General features: G+C 45.7%; 2 protein-coding genes across 11 annotated transcripts in view; both read right to left on the bottom strand.

Annotated features, from left to right (window-relative positions):
* Positions 1-7,162: 7,162 nt before the first annotated feature.
* Positions 7,163-11,117, bottom strand: use1 (unconventional SNARE in the ER 1 homolog (S. cerevisiae)). The gene is made up of 8 exons (XM_029146787.3): positions 10,326-11,117; positions 9,618-9,667; positions 9,292-9,370; positions 8,999-9,151; positions 8,866-8,881; positions 8,725-8,746; positions 8,411-8,573; positions 7,163-8,261 (listed from the first exon to the last, which is right to left on the bottom strand). Exons 1-8 carry the CDS (start codon positions 10,422-10,424, stop codon positions 8,079-8,081), a joined length of 765 nt encoding a protein of 254 aa, XP_029002620.1. The 5' UTR covers positions 10,425-11,117; the 3' UTR covers positions 7,163-8,078.
* Positions 11,118-11,260: 143 nt separating this feature from the next.
* The window catches only part of LOC114853427 (unconventional myosin-IXb), a 40,411-nt gene continuing 36,870 nt past the window's right edge, over positions 11,261-14,801 (bottom strand). For 7 of the 10 annotated variants that reach the window (XM_029146778.3, XM_029146777.3, XM_029146776.3 and 4 more), the window contains 5 exons: positions 14,659-14,782; positions 14,353-14,403; positions 13,591-13,712; positions 13,270-13,409; positions 11,261-12,829 (listed from right to left, as the gene is read on the bottom strand). In XM_029146778.3, the coding sequence (XP_029002611.1) occupies positions 12,279-12,829; positions 13,270-13,409; positions 13,591-13,712; positions 14,353-14,403; positions 14,659-14,782 (988 nt within the window). In that variant the 3' untranslated portion in view covers positions 11,261-12,278. Of the gene's footprint in view, positions 12,830-13,098; positions 13,199-13,269; positions 13,410-13,590; positions 13,713-14,352; positions 14,404-14,658; positions 14,783-14,801 lie in introns of all 10 variants that reach the window. The other 3 variants (XM_055508064.1, XM_029146784.3, XM_029146779.3) reach the window with 3 other exon arrangements.

Raw genomic sequence — 14,801 nt, 5'->3', positions numbered from 1 at the left:
ACGATGGACCTGCTGCATTAGGTGACCTGAACTTTGGTACAACTCCAGAAACTATTTGCATGTAGACACATCATTTCCTCTGTATCTTTCCCAGCATCAGAGGTTTGTGTTTCCCACATGCAAAACGTTGGTTTACTACACCAGCAGGTGTGTGACGTGGGACCAGATCCGTCCTCCTTCCTGCACAGGTGCACGCTGGGTAAAGTGTAATTTTCCAGTTTTTACTGTAAAGTACTGAATGATCATCATCACGCACGCACGCACGCACGCACGCACGCACGCACGCACACACACACACACACACACACACACGCACACACACACACACACCGGTGGCCTGATCAGGCAGCGCTGACACCTCTCACCCCCCTTTCTCTCGCTGTCCCCACGTTGTCAGATCGACAGAATAATCAAGTGCCAATGAAAGTGTAAGCAGAGGTGCAGTGAGCCCCGCGGGGGGTCTGTGGCCCACACAGCACACACGCTGTGTCAATAAGCCTTTCAGACTGTACACAGCTTATTGCTCTGACTCAGAGTCACGCATGCACATGATGAAAAATATTTAACTCACGCTGCACACGCATGACTCATTGGCTCCACTCGAACTGTCCACAGCTCCAGATTTAGTCATTTGTTGCTATCAGAAATGCTATCAGAGGAAAAGACGTCGTTCAGAATTTAGTTGATAGTTTTATAAACTTTAGACTATTTAACTAAGGCTCCATTTATTCACCCCTCCGGCTCTGTTTGTCACATGCATATCCTGGTTAGCCTCGTTTTTTCACACGTATCAGTCAACAGATTAGACTGTCACGGTCGCCCCCCCCCCCCCATGTTGTTGCCCTTCTCACGCTGATGGGCGATGGAAGGGGCCCGCGATGCAGGATTACTTTCATCTCCGATAAGGAACTTGGGAGTGGGGATGCGTGAACTCGGGTCCCCCTTCCTCAGAGGATGTGTCACTGACAGCTTTATCCACATGTCAGAGTGACGGCACCTCCAGAAAGAGAGGCGCCGTAAACACTGGCTGCACACGGGCTCGGTCAAAGTCGGAGCAAAGTCACCCGTTTCCAGGCAGCTCAGGCCTGAACGTGGGGCGATAGCATGTGTTCCAAAACTTATCTTATACGTTAATATATAACATATCTAATATGTTCTACTTATGTACATGGGTTATATGTTGTTTTGTTACGGTTCTGCTTCTGGTTCCATATCTGGTCATGCTTATCATCGTATCCGATGCTTTAGCAATAATTTGAGTGTAGTATAAACAGTGTCTTAAACATTTATTAGACACTGTATCCTTCTGTATTAACCAGGCACCAGCGACAGTAGCTACTAACGTTGTCCTGACCTCTGACCTCAACAGGAAATGGTTTAAAAAATTAAACCCTGCGACTCGAGTTAAGTCATAAGAAAAGCAACAACCTATTAAAAGTCTTGGAGCAAATAACAAAGGTGTTTGTCCTCAAATAAAGGTGAGAGGCCTCCACGGGTCAGAGTGCAGGTCTGACGCACACGCGCTGAAAGGGGGAAAGGCCCGATCGCTTCCTGCTCGTGGGACGCGGCAGCATTGTCTCGCTGTTCCCCGGGGAAACGCCGCCCGTCCCGGACGCTGCAAACGCCACATCCAGGGCCAGAGCCGCCTTCTGCAGGGATCAAAGAGCGCCCGCAGCATTCGTGACACCGTCGATTACAGGGAAGCCGGAGTGTAACTGACAGCAACCGGGCCCAGCGTCTGCGAGGCCGGTTCCCCCAGAGAACGAGAACAGAAGTGCGCGCCGCTGCCAAACAAACGGACAAAATCCTTGATTAGTTTCCTCTTCCGCCTTTGCCTTCTACTATTGTTCCTGACTGGGTGGAATGAAGCCTGAGCACTGGCCCGGAGCCCGTGTCAGCCGTTTGACAGAGAGGTCTGAGTGCGTGCTTGTGTGTGGCCCGTTCGCCTCTGTCCCGGAGGAACCTTTAATTATTTGCTCTTCCCATGTTCTATTTCCAGGCTCGGGCCCCGAGGCGTCTTACTTCAACATCCTGCGACTCGGGCATGACTGACCACGCCGCTGCTCCGTGACCCCGGGGCCGCAGCTCTGCAAACTGAGAGGGGGGAGGGGGGACTTTCTGCTTTGAAACCTTCCACAATGACAATATTAAAAAGTCGTGTTTGTTTGTGCCCCCCCCCCCCCTCGACCCCCCGAACGGGAAGTTAGGCAACGGCGCCGCACAACGAGCGCGAAAGTTCAGCGGGAGCCGACAAAACAAATGGCGGCGTTCCGACTTGCGCAAGACGCAGTCATCGAGACGCAACAAGGCGCGCTCGACGCGGTGCGACCGTATGACGGAACGAGGCCAGCTGTGCGCGCGAGGGTACGGCGTGTCTGCGCGCTATAAATAACCCCGCTTTAAAAGCGCGGAGGAGAAATAGCCCAAATTAGGACAAAAACATTCGCCGGGGTCCGCGGAGACAAGCGGCGGCGTCGCGCACGCGCGCCGAGATCCGACAGGTGGTTATTAGGAGCCGGCTGCAGCTGGAGGAGCGCGCGGAATCCGGCGCTTCGCCACAAAACAAGCGTCCGACACTTTGATGGATCCTCTAGAAAGTACTACATCCGAGCAGAGAGTACTTCACTGTGTGTTAGAGGCCCGAGATGTTATTTATCCTGCTCTGGGAGGATTTTATACTTTGCGTCTGTATGAAAAACGCGTGTTTGAGAACAACTGATTTATTGGATCCGGGGTTTTCACCAACTGTTGGTTCGTGTCGCAGGCTGAGGGTGGGCGGCCACGTGCCCCGCCCGGCTGAGCAGCGGTGGAGAGGCGGGAGCGAGCTCTTCACCCGGGTCTAAAAAAATGGCGATAACAAAAAAAAAAAAAACTGGCAATAACAATTCCATATAAGTGTGAAAATGACGGGACACAGAATAAGCGCTAACAAGGCGACATAAGTGGAGCTTGGCTTCTGTGGTGCAGTTTTATTATTTTACAAATTCAGTAGTAAAAGAATAAGAGTATTTAGACAAAGGATCTCTGAGCTGCCTGGTAACAAACGCCCCAACGCTGAGCTGAAGCATCACGGCTGCAGGTCAAGACACAGCCCGGTCCTGTGATGTTTTATTCAGACCCAACATTTCTCTCGCTGTAGGACTGCAGGGTGTCTGTGTCTGTGTGTGTGTGTGTGTGTGTGTGTGTGTGTGTGTGTGTGTGTGTGTGTGCCAGCAGGTAAACCTACGAATGGCTGGCAACGCGTCCGGCAGATGTGTGGAGGAGACGAGCTCGGACAGATGACGTATCTGCAGCCGGGTCGGCGTGACACCGTCGGCGCCGCAGCTGGTCCCGGACAAGGACGAGGACAGAACCTGGATGTCAGAGCCCACTCATCAAAACCTATTCAAATGTATTAGTTTGGCTAGATAGTCTGATATGAACTGATCACTTCTAATCCCATTCTACATTATCAGATGATGACATCATCAGGACCAAATGTTTGATCTTTGTTTTTAATGAATCTTTCACTGGCTTTTATTCACAGCAGTGTTTCACAGCCTGACTACACCAGGCTTCAGTCCCCCCCCCCCCTCCCCAGGAGCAGCGAGCCCGTGTGGGACCGAACACAGCGCTGAGGCCCTAACGCAATAACATCCACTCCCCTTCTTCCTCTCATCCAATTGTGTCCTGCTGTTTCCAGTAATTCACAGGCAACAAGACTTCATCCACGACTGAAGATGCTCAGTTTTAGGCTGCGTCTTCCTCCATCTCTTCCGCTCTGACTTCACAGCAGACAGAAGAAACAGAGAGAAACGGGTCAATACGCGTCCAAGAAGCTGCAGCCACAAAATGGTTGAAGAAGCAGAAGAAGCAAAGAAATGAACCCGTGTAACATTTATGAAACCCTTGGGTGAAAGTGAGCGATTGGGCAAAAACAAACATCACTGTTACTCAAATCAAAACCATCGTGTTTAGGCTGCGTTTTCTCTGCGGCGGCGCTGAAAAAAAAGCCCATGGTGTTGAAAACCTTGGGGAATAATTTGGCCCAGAACGCGTCACTTCTCTACATGTTAGTGATCGGAGCATCTGCTCGTCCTTGACGCTCCGGCGTCAGTGGACGGAACATCTGCCCCGTGACGCCGGAGCCACCCTTGAAACGGGCCTTGGTGTCAAACAGCCTCGCCAATAACAGCGCAGCCAAGGATTCGGGGCCTTTATCGCCGCGCTATGACAAGAATGCCATTAACTTTCCAGCGGGTTCCGTAGCAGCCGACCTGTTTTCACTGCGCGTCGTGGCTGGTGTCAGTTCCCGCATTTCACTAATTTACATTTTAATAAAATGTGGATATTAAAGGTGAGTGGAAATGAGGGAAAGGAACCTAAGAGATGAAAGCAAAATCAGAAGGATATCACGCACGCATACGCACACGCACATGCACACGGACACACACACACACACACACACACACACACACACACACACACACACACACACACACACTAATCTGCTACCCTGAGGAGCCTCCATTGTTCCAGGAGGGGCTCTGCACCTGCTGTGGTTGCTCGGGGCCTCTAGGGGAAAATCGTTGAGGGGCCCCAGCAGAGGTGCGTCTGTTTCCAGCAGATCACGTTTTTACATAACGGCGCGTTATTCCAGGGATGGACCCTCACCCGTCTCCATGTCCCGCCCCCCTCCAGACCAAGGCGGCACCCGTGGCCTCGTCTGCGGCACCTTAACACCCTTGACAGGTTTGGCCCTCGAGGCCTCCTCCCTGTCTGAGCAGCGTTTCTCAGCCCAAGGCTCAGTCTGAGCCCAGAAAAACAAGCGCTGCGTTTCAGCCACCTGCGACTTCTCACCTAAGACCCAATTCTGGTTTCAAACGGAAACAAGAAGTGAAACAAAGCCAAGACCGTGAACCCTTGCTCCTAATAAACTGTATTATCACACTCAGCACCACATAGTGCAGATATAACCTGCTCCTGTCTTGTTTCTATATCTCCATTGGATGTTGTGTGCAAAACGCTGCCTCTACGATCACATGTTCAGAACTGACCCTGTAAAATATTAGATATTGCAGCTTGAATTGTGATGTTTTACATTTTGGGGTCCTGTTCCAAAGAGGTAAATGAACACATTGCAGTCACAAAACATTGCGATAAGTATCATTTGCACTTTGCTAACCCCCCGCTTTATGCTTTAAAACCAGCCGCAGTGACTCTTTCACTGCCTGACAAATAGGCCGGAAGCCTCAGTGCATTAACCCACATGTGGACACTCGACCGGTAGCAGTGAGTGACGGAGGGACAGGAGACGGAGCGACATATGGCTCAGATCTGCAGGTGCAATAAACACGTGCACGCGCACGCAAACAGCCTGGACCATCAGCTCAGACAGAGAGCTCCAGCTACTGGAACCCTCCAGTCAGGAAGCGGCCACCAAAAAAAGTGTGTGAGACAAGCGAGATCAGGAAGACCGACAGAAACGTCTAACGTTCACAACACCTGTGCTGAAGAGAACATCATCTGGTGGAATCTTTGTTCCTCGAATTGAACTTGACCTATATTGTGGCATTTCTATTTACTTCTGCAGACAAATATTGGCCCTGCGATGCATGCGATGGATTTCATGAGGGAACTAACCCTCAAACCTGACGTTTTCTCTATTAGTTCCCTTTAGTACAAATCAAACCTCCATGTCCAGACCGAGTGAAACTGAGAGTGAACACACCATAAAACCATAAGCAAGCGATCGATAAATATGTTCACGGAGGTCATTGATTTGTGCAGAGTTCACCGTAAAATGTATGGATTCAGCAGAGTCGCGGGGTGCGATAGGAGCACATCAGCTCCAGCGTTTGCAAGATAGCGACTCCCTTTATGAGCTGCCATTAGGTCATTAACATTACAGCACGTCTCCAGCTTTGGCTGGAAGTCAAGAGAAAAGCTCCCCCTCGGCCCTTCGTAGACGGAAAACAGGAAAAAAATAAGACGGAGCGCGACAGAAAAATCTCCTTCATCTCTGTAGGCAACTCAAATCCTCAGAGCAGCCGCGGCCAAAAAGCAAATTAAAAAGAGCGGAGTGTTGCGCTGCGCTCACAGCAGATGGAAGCTCGCTCATGCTTCACAATTTGTTCCTCCGCTGTGTTGTTTTGCAGGTTTGAGCCATTAACGAATATTAGTATACTGAAGGTACCTATATGTATTTATATATAAGTGTGTATACTTCACTAGACCTGAATCTACATGAGGATAGATTCACAAACGTCCTCTTTGAGCACAGATGACCCCACTATTCTTAGATCACCCCTGCGGGAAAATACTTGAAGAAGGAACCAATTCAGGTTTACCAGGTCAGAGGTCAAAGTGCCACTAATGAGGCTCACAGAAGTATTTGCTGCAAATAGGAAGTTAAACTTAACTCATGCCAGTCACTGGAGTGCACACCGAGAAGTAAAACACAAAGAGGCAACGGTTTGTTTCAGTCGGGGAGAGAACGCAACCGCACGATGAAGTCATGAGCCGTTTCAGGTCAGGAGCCGAGCTGCAGGTCACCTCAGCAAACTGACAGCAGAGACGCAAACAGCTGTGATTAAAGTGAGGCACGATGATCCTCCGCTGTGACACAACCTCATTTGGTCTCCTGGTGGCCTGCGTGCCTCGGCTTCCAGCAGGGAAAACACCCCCGAGGGATCCTAAAATATACGGCAGGCAGCGAGGTGGGGCACGGCCGGGAACGCGGGGAAGAGGAAGGGCCCGGGGCAGCGCTGCAAGCTGGGGCAAGCGAGCCAGCGCCACGGCTCGCCGTGGCCCGGCGGGCTGACGGCAGGGGAGGAATGTTCACCTGAGCGCGTCTGTTTGCATGACAAACAGCCTCGAAGCACCGATAAGGGAGAACAAAAGCCACCGAGAGGCACCGGCGAGGCACCGGCGAGCCGCAGGCGCACACAGTCTGCGTCCGCCTTTATTTAGCCATCCTTCAATCCTCAGGTCGCGTCCAAATGAGCGGTGGAGTTAATTTCGGATTCCGGGCTCCATCGGGCCACCGGGGTCACGGAGGCCACTGCCACTAGGCTCCAGGCACGACTGACACACACTGGCCACGGTCGGTCACCGCAGCAGCTCTGTCCAACACAACGCGAGTCAATTCATGCACAGATGCATACAGACGCGCACACAGAGACACAGATGCAGCGAGAGGTTGCACTCATCTCATGAGGACAACATCCTAATTCATTACCAACACAATAAAACACTTGATGCACAGTATTTATGAAATAAACTAACAAATACAGCTGAAGAAAGGACAGACACATGTAGAATTACCAACCTAATAAATTAGCAAAGATCTAAAAGTACTGTTTTTCAATGCATGTAAAGATGAAAAGCCGAACTGCTGTAAATCCACTTTGTAATTTGTTACTCCATTCAGTTGAACTGCTCATATATATATTTTTATTCCCCACATAGATCACTCACAATAAAATCTAAATGTGCCTTTGTACGTTTTAATATTGCGGCTTACACCTACTGGTACGTTTTACTAAAACACTATTTAAACCAGGAGGGTTAACGTTTAATCAAACACTTTAGCACATCAACAGGTGCAGGATTTAGATACAGATACAGTCAGATCTGTAGTGTGTTTTTCTAGTGTTGACATATTGGCCAATAGTTAGAAGGTGGACGGTTCATGAAAAATGCAGAATGGGACAACTGTCTGGAAAATGTGACTGACTTCACTGATTTTGAGAAGGTGTATCCATGTATTGAGTGGCTACTCTCCTACCTGCTGTGGGATTAAAATAATTAAGGCTAGGTCTTTAGCGCTAAGACCGTGTTGTTGCTCCCAAAGGTAGAGAGAAAAACCAACACTGATGCCTCAAACCACATTGTGCATGTTAATGCGTCTTTCGTCGTCTTGTTTACAGGAATATTTCACTTTCAAAAGTGCAAGTAGTTTGTTGTTTTGGCTCTGAAACTACTGATCTGTGTGACACAGACAGGCATGCTGTGCAGATCTATGAAGCTCTACATAGCTACTGCTCTTGTAAACAGAGGAAGAGGTCGGACTAAGAGTTCGGGGCTGTCTGCCGGTATCATCTGAGTCTGGGGAAGATTCTGATGAAGAGAATCATGCTGATGAAGATGAACGACACCAGGATGAGCATCAGCCACAGCAGCCAGTTCACAGACTTCTTGGTGTGCTGCTCCAAGCGCTCCGACTCTGTCTTCAGCTTCTCAAAGTTCAGGTCTGCCTGACGCATGGACTGGCTGAGAGTCTGCGAGGGGAAGGAAGAGATACCCAGCGTAAGGTCAGTGTGTGGAAGGTAAATAATAATAATAAATCATAGACTATATAGAACTTGGTCTTATACTGCCCACTTGTGGTCAGAATCAGAAAAAGACGTGACAGCAGAAGCAGTGTTACCTGGTTGTCCTGTCTGATGATGTTCTGAGCTGCCAGAGTGTTGTTCTTCAGGTTTTTGGCCAAGTTGAGCATGTCCTCTGCCAGCTTCTCCTGCAGGTTGTGGTGATGCTGCAAGACAGCATCCAGCTCTGCAGCTGACTGACGCTCATCCAGAGGAAGACCTCTGCATTGGTAAGAAGATTTAAGTAAAGTAAAGAGTAAACATTACAGAACCAGGAATAGACCTACACCGATGTTCTGTTACCAGAGAGTAGATAAATAAATTATTATTAAAAATTATTGTTACTAATAATATTTTACATTAAAAACCTTACCTTCTGTTCCTCAAGTCTGTCTCTGATGAGCCAATAGGGAGAAAAGAAATGAAACAAATGAACAACTGCTGGAATGTTGGTAATCTAACAGCTTCTATTTCTCATTATAGATATTTAGGAGAATAGCAAAAGAATTCTTACCTTTGCTTGAAATTGGCTGCAATGACACAAAAAGGAGAAGATTTATTTTTGTGCATTGTTCATCAAATGTTTTTGCCTGCACTGTAACAAAATGTCTACACAGTGGCTTCCAGAAGTGGAGCTCTCATCCTACCGTGCCAAGCAGCTCATCCCTCATCTCTCCTGTACATCTGGCCTTTGTCTGCATGTGCACTGTTTTACTGGCAGACATCCTCTCGTGGGCTATGGTGGGAGTGCGGCCAGGCGCGAGGAACTGATTGGCTAAAGCTTTTTCTGTAGGAGACGTCTGTTAACACAAAGGCGAGAGAGGGGAAATCAAAAGCAGCTCTTTTATGCCAAAACACTATATGGAGTAAAAATGACAAACAAAATAACATATAAAGCAATAATAAAACATCTACATAGACATAAAATACCACCACTGACCAGTTTCTCTGCTGCTAAAAGTCCTTTCAGAAAATCTACTTTTCTCGTGTACTCTGTCAGGACTTCTGGTGTTGGTTTGCTAAATAAAAAAACACAACAGATTAAATAAAAACAGCATTTTTAAAGTTATTGATAATTTCATTATAGATTATGCAATAATTTGGCATAAGCAGCGGTAGAAATAGACTAGAAATAGTCTAGTCTATAGGAATGTTAAGGCTCTGTAAAGTTTCTATGTGCTTGTCAGTGGTTGTGTAGTGCTTTTGTATAATAATAAAGACATATTTGTTACAGGTTAAAAAAAATATACTGAATCATATTGTTACCTCGGACTCTTCCTCAAAGCCGACAACATCTCTTCCAGGGCCCCAACATACTAGACAATACACAAAAAAAAGAGTTGAGCTTTGTTTACGTCGTCTTAATTGTGATCACTAAGCCAATTAGTACTTCGTAAAAAAAACTTTTTGGGTTTTTAGTCTTAGCAAAGTAAAAGCCTGAATTTGGCTGTTTTTTCTCATTTGCAGAATATGTTGTATTGAGAAAACACTGCATATCTGTAATGCAGTTTTTGCTTTTTATGGCAGTTTACAAACGAATATTAACGGAGAGGAAGTTTGAAAGAAATTTGAGGCTAGTTATCACGCTACGCAATTCAACTAGTCAAACACCTAATATAGATATTAATATGTAAACTTTGTCTGAGGTGTAGTTTAATCTTGTTTGTGTTGACGTGACTAAAGTTTGAAAGGATATGTGCATGTCACTGTTCGCAGCTCAGTTTAACTTGTCTTTAGCTCATTTACGTGTGATGAAAACTTGAAGCCCAAAACAGTGTTTTCAGGCCAATTATGTAAAACATGAATATGTTTCAGATGTTCTTTGCACTAACAAACGTTTGTCTACCACAGTTTTATAGTGAGGACGTGGCTAACAGAGCAAGAGGCTAACAGCTGCAGCTAACAGCAACACTCATACTAAGTGTAATTTATGCAGTTGGTGAACAGTAACAAATACGTGTTGCTAGAGTTTACCTTGTCTAATCTCCATTCTGCCTCTCCTCGTTTCTCGGAAGCAATAGATTCACAGCGGGACAACAATCTGATGAAATTTATTTCTAATCTAGACGCCATGTTTGAAGCCGACAAACCGTCGCAGCATCATGACGTAAAGCGGATGATACTGAAAGTGGGCGTGGCTTTTGATAGATTAGTGTGCAAATTGTTAAAGCTGCAAAATCATTTCCCAATAGGTGGCAATACATCAATAACTTACATTCAAATAATATAATATACATTTGATAACATTAATAATGAATCATCCCATTATAAACTGATAAAATGCTGCTGTATTTCGCCAAGGGAATCAATAAAGTATGTCTCTTATAATTTAGGCATCATTACATAGTCTCATTGTAATCAGTTGCTGTTTGAGAAAGTGTCAATCCAAACTGAACTTTTACATTTACCAGTAAATCAAATCAAGATATATATATATTGTAATGTTTTTCTCCACTCAGTTCCCTTCCTTTTTTAATAACTAGTTCCTTTGCGCAATCAATCAATTATTATGCATTCTGGCAAAGAGGATCTTTGTCCCTTATGCTTTAATATTTATATAATACTGTGCTGTTTTTTGGAGCTTTTAAAAGCAATGTTTGCTGCAAACCCAAAGAATAAACTCAACTGGACTGTATATAAAATATAACTGTATTTTTGTAAACTATTACTGTGGCAAAGTGCACTGGTAGACTGCACCTTTTTATATCTGCTCTGTACTTACCTTTGACAAGATCTCAAGATTTTCCAAGTCACTAAAAACAAGGACCAAATTTATAAATTTCCTAACTTAACAAGTCCATAACTTGTGCACAAGTTTCTTACAGAAAATAGAAAATCAGTTATCATTTAGTCTTGGATAAGGTTACAAACGTCATGACTGTGCCTGATTGAACCACACAGAAGCAGAGTTAGAAGCATCACTTTTGTATTGTCAAGCTAATACTAATACCTATTACATTACATGCATTCAGTCCCAATCATACATTCTGTGTTAAACATTACACATCCTCCTTACAATCCAGACAAACTAGCAGACATCATTCATCAGCAGAGGAACATTAGTATTACATTTCAAAAAGTAGCAGGGCTTCAGCAGAACCTGCTCATCAGTGACTGTCCACAGCAGAGTGAAGCCAAATTAATTTCTGAAAAAGGCCAGTCCAACAGCTGTTGCATCATCGGTATCCAAGGAAATGGATTGCCTGCTGAGTCCATTCGCCTTTATTATAATGACTTCCTATCTGGTGTTTTTGTTGTGCAGCAGGTAAAAGCGACCACATCATTGTCTTTTTACAAAAGCCACAAGGTGCAATGTTTAGGTCCTTGCTTTGAGCATGTCTTGTTGGTTCAGTACAAAAAAGAATAAAACTTAAACAAATGTACCCTCGCTGGATCCCAAATAACCTTTCCTCTCTCAACAATAACTGTTTGACAATAATAACACGAGAAATGACTTTTCAGGTGACTCTCTGTACATTATGAAGGCACTAGCTAACATTTGCATGAGCATAATTTGCTCATCAGGAGAACTACAAAATGAAAAGTGCGACAGGAACCTGTATTATTTCTTTGTATTAGCACAAAAAAGACAATGAGAGAGCTGGTCATTGTCAAACTATAGAAAAAAATAGCCTCTTTTCCAGCTGAATTCAGCTACAGCAACCGCAATATATTAAAATGATAGAAAAGGTGCTTGGCAACATCTCGTCATATAGGGCAACAGGACAGGCTTGCAGTTCTTCCAATATCAGCAAATGAAACAGTCTCCACCATGTTTAGCTTTATAGTGCCCCTCCGGCTACTGCATCCAACGCAACAACTTATATTCACATGAACATTACATTTCTCTGTGATTTTTGATTCTCATCATTGTTATGTGTTTATGTTCCACACTCTGAGGTTGCTGCCTTTTCTGTTCGGTTGTGATCAGACGTCCTCTTCCACATAAGGTACGTCTGGGTCTGAAAAACGCCTCGGGCCCTTTGATCCTTGTGTGCTGAGATGCTGAGGGGCGCGTGTCACCATGGAGATGGAGGAAGAAGAGGAGGAAGCAGACGGAGGGCACGAGGAGAAATGCAACAGTAGCTCAGGTTCAGGGTTGTCGATGTACAGGGACTGGGTGCTGTCTTTGCGGCGGCCCGGCTGCTCTCTTCTCCTGACTAAGAATTTTAAAGGTCCATTTCCAGAAGAAGGAAATGTCTGAGTTGGACCTGAGGCTGCTGACTGAGACAGGATGCCTGAAGGGAGTTTAACTGTGTCAGGAATGATGGGGTTGCGACGTTGCAGCAAACGTCTTAAGGAGGAGTTGGAGGATTCAGAGGCTGACGAAGTCCAGCTGGTCATCGATGAAGTGGAGTTTGCATGGGAGAGATTTGGCAGAGAGACGCGTCCATCAGGGACTTTAGCCTGCTCGGCCTGGCTGGATGGTTCCGTTTGACACACGGGCCCGTATGGCTGCAATGGAGAACCACGGAGTCCTGGAAGACAGGAAGAAAGAAGTAAACATGTTTTGCTCAAAAATATACTGCAATTCTTAGAGGATGAAGGTCAGAGGAAAGTCATGCAACCAAACAAAACAAACAAAAAAAAAAAAGATCACCGAGTTAGGTAGAAATAGATTTTGTGCCAAACGGTTATTTTATTAGTTTGGTTCAAATTTGAGCATGCTCCTGTGCCACACATGCATACATGGGTGTATGCATGCTCACAAACACACACGCACACACACGGTTGCCGTTCCTCCAACCTGCTTTGTTAAAGAGCAGATGTCACCATTCCATTCACCATCACTGGTCCAGACCTGCACCACAAAAGACAGGAGAGGCCCGGCCCGGTGGCCCAGTGGTCTGGTCAGAACCCACAGGTGAGTGACACTGGTGAAGTACAGAGAAAGAATATTCAACCAGTATCTACTTACCTTCAGGTTCTGAGTTGTGGGCAGAAGAGCGCTGCCGTTCATCCAGGAGACTCTCAGAGCTTAGGGAGGCTTCAGAGTCCAGGTTTTCCTGATCAGAACCAGGCTGTTCCATATCTACAAGTCCGCGCACCAGATCCTCTCTGCAGAGAAACACATTTACACAAGTAAGTACCACAGGTTCACATAAAAGCAACTTAAAGTTCAGTGTCTTTACAAAAAATGACATGATGTGTGGACAAGTAGGGACAGGAGTCCACCTCCTGAACCACCAACCAACTAACACATGATGTACACATCAGAGAAATGAATTAAAGTCTTTACTTTTGCTTCATGAGCCCTTCAATGCGTTCCTTTATGTTCTCCTCAGTCTCTGTGTCCGAGTCTTGTGTCTGAGGCTCTTTCTCAGGGACCACGCTGAGACCAGAACGGGCCTTCTCATTTATCTGAACAAGACAGAACATCACACAATAATACCTCAGAAATCCAACATAGAAATATTAAATTGTAAATAGATTCCGCAAACTGTTAGTGAGAAAAGCAGAGTGGATGGTTTCTGACAGCACTGATAACAGTGAAGGGGGGGAAGTAAATGCAGTGAGAAGTCATACAGTAACACACACATTCCTGTTTAGGGGGGAGATGTTTTAGAGCAGCTGTTCAAATCTATGATTAGGTTAGATGAAACATCAGTCATCTACACCCACTGAGCTTTGTGGACGTCTTCCAATAAGATGCAACTTGCGAAAGAAGAGAAGAAATAACTGGAAAGGCACCAAGATAAATATGCATCTTTCCCATCAGAGTCTACACAGACAGCATTTACAACACAAACCCACAAAGACGCTCGTCTTTAATGAGGAACAAGCAAACTGAAAATCCTTCATGTAACAAGGACTGACTAACATGCAACCTTCTACCAGTTAGTATGGAAGAGAAAAGGTGAAGATGGATGAACACAAAACACACCCAGAGCACAGAAGAATCCACCCACGTCTAACATGCCATGCACAGGTGCTTCTACATGGCAAACGACCAGGCACTACAACTACTGGATCTAGTGTACCAGAGCTTAATGATACATACCACCACTCCTTTGTAAGGAGTTGACAACCTGAGAGGTAAATGCTGGCAGTGCTAAAGAGAGACAAGGAACATTGACCATGTTACCCATGTAACCTAGTACGAGAGCACCTGACACTGGGGTTGGTGGATGACATTAAAAGGTGCAGGATAATGTTACCGACTGGCCAAAGAGTGTAAACCTCCAACTGGGTAAATAAATTATTCAAAGTAGACTTTTAATTTGTTGACAGTTTCCATAGTATTTAGTATTAGTATTACATTATGGGAAATATGTAATCCAGAGCAAGGTGTGTTTTTGTTGCTCACCGTGTTTTGTCTCTTGAGTTTGAGCTGGTTTTGAGCATCAGCCTCTTCAGACTCCACCTGCTTGATCTTCTCCATTGTTTCATTGTAGCGTCTGATCTGCTCATTGATGAGCATCTCCACACACCTACAGGAGGACACCGAAC

Source organism: Betta splendens, chromosome 4 (genome assembly GCF_900634795.4).
Source record: "Betta splendens chromosome 4, fBetSpl5.4, whole genome shotgun sequence".
Lineage (NCBI taxonomy): Eukaryota > Metazoa > Chordata > Actinopteri > Anabantiformes > Osphronemidae > Betta > Betta splendens.
This window is presented reverse-complemented; position numbering and strand designations above follow the sequence as displayed.